Source organism: Galeopterus variegatus, unplaced genomic scaffold (genome assembly GCF_000696425.1).
Source record: "Galeopterus variegatus unplaced genomic scaffold, G_variegatus-3.0.2 Scaffold3128, whole genome shotgun sequence".
NCBI lineage: Eukaryota > Metazoa > Chordata > Mammalia > Dermoptera > Cynocephalidae > Galeopterus > Galeopterus variegatus.
The window spans coordinates 53,404-61,851 of NW_007729239.1; the positions used below are offsets into that span (position 1 = coordinate 53,404).

Sequence of the window (8,448 nt, forward strand, 5' to 3'; positions counted from 1 at the left end):
GAAAAAGCTGAACATGGAGAAGCGGCCCAAAATTCGTGATCAAGGGGTTGGAGATGGGGCCTCCATCCTGAGACAGACCCTTACTCAAGGGAGAAGCTGCACCAACCACCACCACAGCACCAACTGCTTAAGAACAGTTGGAAACTTCCAGGAGTTCTAGTAGGCAAAGCTCAGGTGGGGGTGGGGGTGTGGTGGGAGGAGACTAGCTGGAGGGAGAAAGAGCAGGGCGTTGATGAAGCAGGGAAGGAGGGCAGGGGGTCAGACTGGCTGGACGTAGTTGATGAGGCTCCAGCAGGCATGGGGTGGGTGGGGAGGACAGGCTGGGGCATTGGGGGCAGGGGGCGCGTAGACTTGGAGGAGGAGATGTGAGAGCCCCAGGCGGCCTGGCAGGGAGTGGACGAGGGGGGCTGGGAGGGAACCAGACTCTGAGAATGGGGCAGGGGGCTGTTGAGGACTTTGCACACATTTGTCCTTCCTGGGCTTGTTCTGTCCTTGAGAACATTCCCTGAGGCCAGATAGTATCTGTCTCCCCTCTTCTCTCCCCTCTTAGCATCCAGCTTGCACATGTCCAGGTGGTAGCACCAGCCCCACTGAGTTTTCCTTTCTTGTTTACCTGCCTTTCATTTTAGGATTTCAAATCTCCAGAGACCACCAAAGTGCCCAGTGCATAGGTCTGAATTGCAGGTTGAATCTCAATTTAGTGTTAGTATTCCACCCAGCAGCTAAGGCTTTTTTTTTTGGCATCTGGCTGGTACAGGGCTCCGAACTCTTGGCTTTGGTGTTACAAGGCTGTACTCTAACCTAGTTGAGCTAACTGAGCAGCCTCAGATCTGATTATTAAACCAGCCCAGTGACCTTGGGAAAGTTCTTTAAACCAGTTGAGCCTCATTTTGTTCATCTGTAAAATGGGTGCAGTTGATAGCTCCCATCCCCCAGACTGATAAAGGACCTTGTTCTTAGGATTCTCTGGCATTCAGGGCCAGGGCAAGAGGGGATGCTGTCTGAGGGGCAGCCAGAGGGAGCCCTGGCACAATCAGGCCCCCAGCAGGGGATGGCAGACCTGTCCAGGCAAGGCGTGAGGCTTCCTCCTCCCCACCCAGCTCCTGGAGGGCTTCCTGCCTGACTCTGGCCCTGGGACTGCTGAGGAGCATGGGCAGGACCCTCCCAGCTTACCTGCCAGGACTCAGCGGGAGGCAGGAACCTACTGCCAGGGGCTGTGGAGAAGATTCACCGAGACAATGGTTGCTAAAGTGTACTGCATGCAGTGGTACTTAAGAACCACCCGGGGGTTTTATTGGTTCTGATTGATGGAAGTTGGGGATAAATCACGGATGAGGAGGCGGGCAGGGGTGGGAGCTGCTCAGGGGCCTGGCCAGTCCAGACCGCTCCTCCTGGCTGCAGTCCCGTGCATCCGGCGGCCACAGGGCAACTTCCTCTAGAGGGAGCTGATTGGTGCCGGGTGCCGCCGGCACCTCTATGATCGCTGGAGTTGCGCGGGCCCTGGACCGCGCTGGGGCAAGCAGAGGCTACATCCAGACACTGAGAATGCACCGACACCCATTCGTGGAAGGCAGGCCGTGAACCCTGCCCTGGGGAGCAGCCGCCAGCACCCCCCCCCCCGGGGTCTCCGGCCTCAGTCCTCCTGAGCCCCCAACCTGGGCCTGGGCCAGGGTCCTGGCAGGTAAGCTGGGAAGGTCCTGCTCATCCTCCTTGGCAGCCCCAGGGCCAGGGTGGGGCAGGGAGCCCTCCGAGGAGTTGGGTGTGGATGGGAGGCCTCAAGCCTTGCCTGGGCAGGTCTGCCATCCTCTGCTGGGGGCCCGGTCCTGCCAGGGCTCCCTCTGGCTGCCCCTCAGCCAGCATCCCCTTTCACCCCAGCCCTGGATACCAGAGAATAATAAGAACGGGGTCCTTTAGCAGTCTGGGGGACGGGAGTGGAGGTCAGAGCCAAGGTCAAGAGCAGGGAGGGAATTTTCACAGCGCTTCCTGCTGCCCCAGGATCCCTAGACTGGGTCTAGGGCCCGGCCAGGCATTCCTCCGTGGGGAACATGCATTCTTGGCCCAGGAAGCCGGGGATGGGGAGTGTGGGGGATGGGGGTGGGGGTGGGGATTAGTGAGGTGGAGTGGAGGGGTGGAGATTCCCCTTACCAGGAAGTTAGGCCGTTTGAACGGGGGGCAGGGATAGGCCCAGAGCGGCACAAGCTGCTGGTCTTGGGGGCTGTTCCGAGGCTCTCCCTGCTCCCCAGCAATGAGCCTCTGGGGTGGTGGTGGAGGGAGTTGGGGTGCAGCCAGCATCCTCTGTCCCTGCTGTCTTGGGGTGTCAGGTTTTGGGGACTGGAGGAGAGGGAAGGGCATCTTATTTGGGAAGGAGCTGCCGGGCTGGGGGTGTGCCAGGCAAAGGTCTGTTTTAAAGAGGCCTGGTTCCCAGAGGTGGAGGAGATGAGGGTCTGCCTTTGCCCTGTCCCTGTCCCTCAGTGGGTGGAGGGGTGGAGAGCTGAGTGCACGGGTGGCCCAGCCCTCCCCCAGCCCTTCTCAGAGAGCTCTTGGAGCACTTTCGAAAGTGATCCTGGGCCTGAGAGGAAGCGGGGCAGGCGAGGGATAGGAGGGGGCGCTTCCTGCCAGGGTGATGGAGGCAGCTTTGGGGGAAATGATACTCTGGAAGGGGTGCAAACTGAAAGTGAAACAGCTCACATCCGGGAAATTCTCCCTCTGCCTGTTGGGTCATAGCAGATGGGGCTGCAGCCAGGATTGGGCAAAGAGGGAGACTGAGGCCAGCGGGTGTGGTAAGGAAGGCCCTGACTCGTGAGGGCTCCCTCAGCTTGCTGCTAGGCAGGAGCAGGGAGGGTAAGGGCAGGAGGGAAATGGGGAAAGTTGCCCTGGAAAAAGGATGCCTACTGAGGTCCACAGGCTGGAAAATCAATCTTAAATAAGTGTTGAGTGCACAGACTTATGGAGATTCAGACAACCAACCTGACTTTCCCTGACAAGCTGTGTGGCCTCAGGCACTGACCTGGCTGTGCCTCACTCACTCTTCTCACCTGTAAAGTGGCCATGATATGCAAGTTACCTCACTGGGTTAATGTGTTTTCAATGCCCAACACCCGGAGAGTGCTCGCAAGTGGTAGTGTGGTAGTGCAACCTGGCTGTCAGGAAGTGTTCGCAGCTAATAGGCCTGAGTTGGGAAACAGGTGTGTTCTGGCTGGCCAAGGAGAAGTGGGGCCTCTGAGGATGGCCTTCACGGGTCAACGGCAGGGGGTTGCAAGCCTGCGGTAGGTGTGTGCCAGCTGGGCGGGAGGCCCCGGGAACAGCTGAAAGAACCCCCAGTCTCTGAAACCAGCCTCACTCATCCAGCAGGGACGTAAACCGGGACTTGAGGGCCACTGGGCACTGCTGAAGCCACACCCACCTGGAGGACCTGGCTGCATGGAGGACACGGGTGCAGATATCTTAGTCTGTCCTTAGCTGCCTCACCTTTCTTATCCATCTCCCTTGTAGGGTTGCCAGTGACTTGCTTGATAAGTTCTGATTCCTCCCAGCAGACTCCACTGGGACTCAAGGTGGTTGAATTTGAAAAAAGTCCCAGAGGACTGTGGGCTTTTCTGGGAGCAGGGGACTCCTACCTCCTGTGTGGCCATGGCCACCTCTCTCAGGTCCCCAGACAGAGGCCCCTGCTCATCCTTATTTCTGCTTTTTCTCACCCATCCCCATAGGCTGACATTGTCCTCAACTGAGACCTGAAAAATGGCATCCGGACAAGGCCCGGGGCCTCCCAGGCAGGGGTGTGAAGAGCCTACCCCATCCTCCACTTCAGGTAAGGGTCTTCCTGTCCCTTCACCCATCCCATAAGCACAAGGGCTTTCCGTGAGGATGGAGAGACAGAAGTGGGCAGGGCCAAGCAGGACTTAGGGGCAGGCTCCCCTGCCTCAGTTCACCCACCCAAGGAAGGGGGCTTGTGGGGCTCTGAAGCTGGAACTGCAGTCAAGGTTAAGACTGGAGGAGGGTCCAGAGATTGGGAGAGGCCAGGGAGAAAGCATGAAGGTGGGCATGGTGGGACCCCAGGGCAAGGGGTGGGGTCAGAGGCGAGAGAGGAGGGTAGAAGCATGTGGCACGGCTGCCATGTCCCTGCAGTAGGAGGAATAAGGAAGTGGACTGGCCTGTCATCACATCAGGTCTGCTAAACACAGTACCGTGTGACTTGGGGGAGGAAGTAGGATGGCTGTCTTCCTTCCCACCTCCAAGGGGGCAGCAGGGAAGCCTGGAGCTCACAGCCTACTGGGGGCTGTTCCCTGGACTTGGGGTTCAAGTCCCAGGTCTGTCACTATCTCCCTGTGTGACTTTTCTGGGCCTGAGGCTATACTTTTAAATTTTGTTTCCCACATTCCCTAAACCCTAAGGGCTGGGTCCCTTGTACACACGAAAATAGGCTTGGGAGCCAAAATGCCTGGGATTAACCTGGGATTATACCCTGGCCCCACTGCTTGTTCTAGCATATGACCTTGTACATGTTACTTAGACACCCTGTGCCAAAGTTTCCCCATCTGTAAACTGGGAATCACCTACTTCACAGGGCTACTGTGAGGACCGGGTGAAAAATGCCCAAAGAACACCCTGCACAGAGAAGCGTTAGGTGTCAGCTAAGGTGTAAGGCCATCTCTGTCCACGGGCAAGAACAGCTGTGGCCTTGAGGAAGTGTGAGCCACCTACAAAGCACAGGGCTGCTGGGGTCCAGCCCTCCCTCCCTGACTCCTGGCTTTGATCCTCAGAGGAGCAGGTAGCCCGGGACACAGAGGAGGTTTTCCGCAGCTACGTTTTTTACCGCCACCAGCAGGAGCAGGAGTCCGAGGGGGAGGCTGCCCCAACTGACCCAGAGATGGTGACCTTGCCTCTAGAACCTAGCAGGTGAGCTACAGCCCCCTGGGCCCATAGGGACATCTTCAGGGAGGCGGAGGCTCACATGGGGACTCTGTGCAGGTCCTGGGATCTGGGGAGGCCTGGGGGGTCTTGTCCTTCTACTGTTGCTCCCTTTTCATTTTGGGCTCCCCACCCTAACTGGGACCTTGAGCCCTCATTAGCACATGCCTGCCCTTGTGCCTGAACTGAGACCTCATGTCTGAGAACACTGTCAGGGACCCCCAAGGAGGGGTGCACACGGCCAGGGGCACCTCAGACAGACCCCTGTGCCATGAGCCCAGGCCCCAGCTCTGACTGCCCATCTGTCTGCTCACCCACCTGCCTCCTGCTCCTACAGCACCATGGGGCAGGTGGGTCGGCAGCTCGCCATCATTGGGGACGACATCAATCGACGCTATGACTCGGAGTTCCAGACCATGCTGGAGCGACTGCAGCCCACAGCAGAGAACGCCTATGAGTATTTCACTAAGATTGCCTCCAGGTACCCCAGCCGCCTCCCCACCTGGCTCCCATCACTCTGCTGTCCTGTTACCATCTGTGCCCTGCCTGTGTGATGAGCTCCCCGGTGTGGGGAGACACACGCTTCTCTGTCAATGTCAGGTGACATGTGTGCTATCCCAGTGTCTGCTGTGAACTCATATATGGTCCTGGGCCACTATCTTCTCCTTTCTGGGTCCCAGACTCCTCATGTGCTGTGCATAAGGTCACAGCTCTTTTGAGCTCTGATATCAAGGACTTGGCTGGTTAGATTAGGACTCTAGAGGGGCCCTGGAGTGGGGATGTCCCCCAGAGCTCCCCAGCCTAGGATGGACACAGCTATTCTTTGTGGTTCCAATTTGGATCTCCATTTCACACAAAGATAGTCAGGTTGCTAACATCTGCCAGGTCAGAGAAACACTTCCAGTTGCTATAATCTGGCACTCAAGAGGCGATCTGGTATAGTGGTTAAAGAGACCAAATACCTCGGTCCAAATCACAGCTTTGCCACTTGCTGGCTTCGTGAAACTTCCTAGCCTTCAGTTTGTCTGTAAAATATGGAAAATAAACTTTGTCCACACTTAGAAGGTGTTAGCTGTGGTTACCACCAGAGTTCGGGAGGTCAGTGTCAGGGTAGATTTGAAGCTGGAGGTGAAGGTAGCAGTAGGTGATAGATTTAAAATTAGTGCTCAGAGCTGAAATGTCCAGCCCACATCTTCAGAGGCCATCCCCCCAATGCCCAGGCCACTGTGATTCTGAGACCTATCCTAATCTCTTCTGTCCTTTTCTCTCTGCTGTCCCTCGGGCTGCCAGGCCAGCGGCAACGCCCACAGGTAATCCCCCTGCTGCCTCCAACTGCTCACTCTGCCCTCTGCACCCCCGTGCTCCTGCAGCCTTGGGGGCCATACCCTTTGATTCTCCTTTTACAGAGCCCAAGTTCTTCTAAATCAAGGCCAGGCCTGGGCGGCCTCAATGGCCTTGACTCATAGCTAAGTCGTTTAGCTTTCCAGCTGGGAGGGGTGGGGTGCGGGGCAGGGAGGGGCTGAGTGGGTCCAGGGGTGGGATGAGGCAGGTTGAAGGGCCTCCTGGGGCCCTCCACTGATGGTATGGATGCTCTGCCCACAGCCTCTTTGAGAGTGGCATCAACTGGGGCCGTGTGGTGGCTCTTCTTGGCTTCGGCTACCGCCTGGCCCTATACGTCTACCAGCGTGGCCTGAGGGGCTTCCTGGGCCAGGTGACCCGTTTCGTGGCCGACTTCACGCTGCATCACTGCATTGCGCGGTGGATCGCACAGAGAGGCGGCTGGGTGAGTGCCTAGGACTGCAGCACCCTCCCTGCTGTGGGGCTGCCCTCCCCCAGCCCCAGCCTGGTCCCCGGGTGCCTTCACATTCTGCCAGCCCCTCTGTGACCACTCTATTTCTCCCGGCAGGCGGCAGCCCTGGAGTTGGGCAATGGCCCCATCCTGAACGTGCTGGTGGTTCTGGCTGTGGTTCTGTTGGGCCAGTTTGTGGTACAAAGATTCTTCAAGTCATGACTCCCAGCGGTGCCCTTTGGGGTCTCAGCTGAGACCCTGCCTGGACTTAGGCCAAGTCTTCTCCCTCCCACTGTCCCCTGCAGGGGTCCCCCAACAAGAGTACAGAAGCTTTAGCAAGTGTGCACTCCAGCTTCAGAAGGCCCCCTGCCCAGGGGTCAGTCAGGCTGCAGAGGTGCCCCCACATCGCATGGTGCTAACAGGCCCCCTCTCTGGGCCCCAGGGCTGTAGCCTCCTCCCTCAGCTCTCTGGGACCCCCTTAGCCCTGTCTGCTGAGCATGGGGAGAGTGATAACTTGGGGAGACAAGAAACTCCTTCTTCCCAGGAAGTTTTTAATGGTTTTAGTTTTTTATAATGCCCTTGGGAGACCCCCCTCCCATTCCCATCACTCTGCCTAAGACCAGGACATCCGGGGCATGGGGTCAGCAGGCCTACCCTGTTCCCCAGGATTCAGCTATTCTGGAAGTTGAGAGCTTGAGAGCTGGGACTCAAGCCTGGTCCTGGCTCTCCCTGAGCATCATGTTCCCCAGGAGCAGGACTGGTTGGGGGTGGGGGACTGAGGTCCTGCTCAGCTCTCCCCTGCTCCCACTCCCCCACCCTATACAGCCTTTGTGGTTGGACTCTCAGGGATTCTGGACCTGAAGTGGGGGTGGGGTGGGGGTGGCGGTGCAGACCAAGCTGTCTGAACTTGTCCATCAAGACTCTCCACGCCTGCCTCCCAAGGTCTCTCGTTCTCTCCTTTACTCTCCCCTTTATAACCACTTCTTCCCACCCATTCACTACAGGTGAAAACCCTTGCCCAGACTACAGGGCTTAGGACTTGGTTTGCTATTACAGGGAAAAAGGGTAGGGAGTTCATCTGGAGGGTTCTGAGTGGGAGAAGGGCCATCAACACCACTAGGAATCCCAGAGGTGGGATCCTCCCTCATAGCCTGGGCACAGTGTAATCTGGGGGTTTGGACCGGAGAACTGTGAATACTTGAATGCTACCCCCCACCCCACCCTCCATGCTCCTCAGCTGCCTAGGCCCCTCCTGAGGGGGGCAGTGCCTTCTCTATCTAGCACAGCCTAGGGGTTTGGGGGTAAGGGGAGAGAATTTCTTGATTAAGCCAAATGCAGGGAGGGGGTGCAGATAGAGCCCGCTGGCCACTACCCATCCTCTGAGTGTGTTTGGTAATAAACTGTGCAATCCCCTCTGCCCACCTGGTAATTTTTGTATCCTCTGCTACCTCTCTTTCCATCAGGCTGGACTGTGAGAACCTGGGCATACCTGGCATGTACCTGACTGATGATAATAAGATCTCACATTGGGCCTCCAGAATCCTGTAGAGGGCTGAGTGTGGTCCTCCCGCACTCCCAGGCCCCAGTGATTGGAAGGCCTTGGCCCCTCCCCGCTCACTCTCTAGCCCTTCATCTCCTTGGTTCCAGGCATTTTCCCTCCCCCTTGGGAAGTCTGGGACCCCAAACTGCTGGGCCTTGGCTGCAGAGCTGGTGGAGCAGCTGCATGTGTCTGAGGACCCCCACAGGCCACC

At 57.6% G+C, this 8,448-nt stretch overlaps 1 protein-coding gene across 1 annotated transcript; it reads left to right on the forward strand.

Annotated features, from left to right (window-relative positions):
• The first annotated feature begins 1,616 nt into the window (after positions 1-1,616).
• BAK1 (BCL2-antagonist/killer 1) lies at positions 1,617-8,114 on the forward strand. The gene is made up of 6 exons (XM_008584016.1): positions 1,617-1,681; positions 3,708-3,808; positions 4,761-4,896; positions 5,246-5,389; positions 6,511-6,691; positions 6,815-8,114. The coding sequence occupies exons 2-6, from the start codon at positions 3,739-3,741 to the stop codon at positions 6,917-6,919; spliced, it is 636 nt and encodes a 211-aa protein (XP_008582238.1). The 5' UTR covers positions 1,617-1,681; positions 3,708-3,738; the 3' UTR covers positions 6,920-8,114.
• The last annotated feature ends 334 nt before the right edge of the window (positions 8,115-8,448 follow it).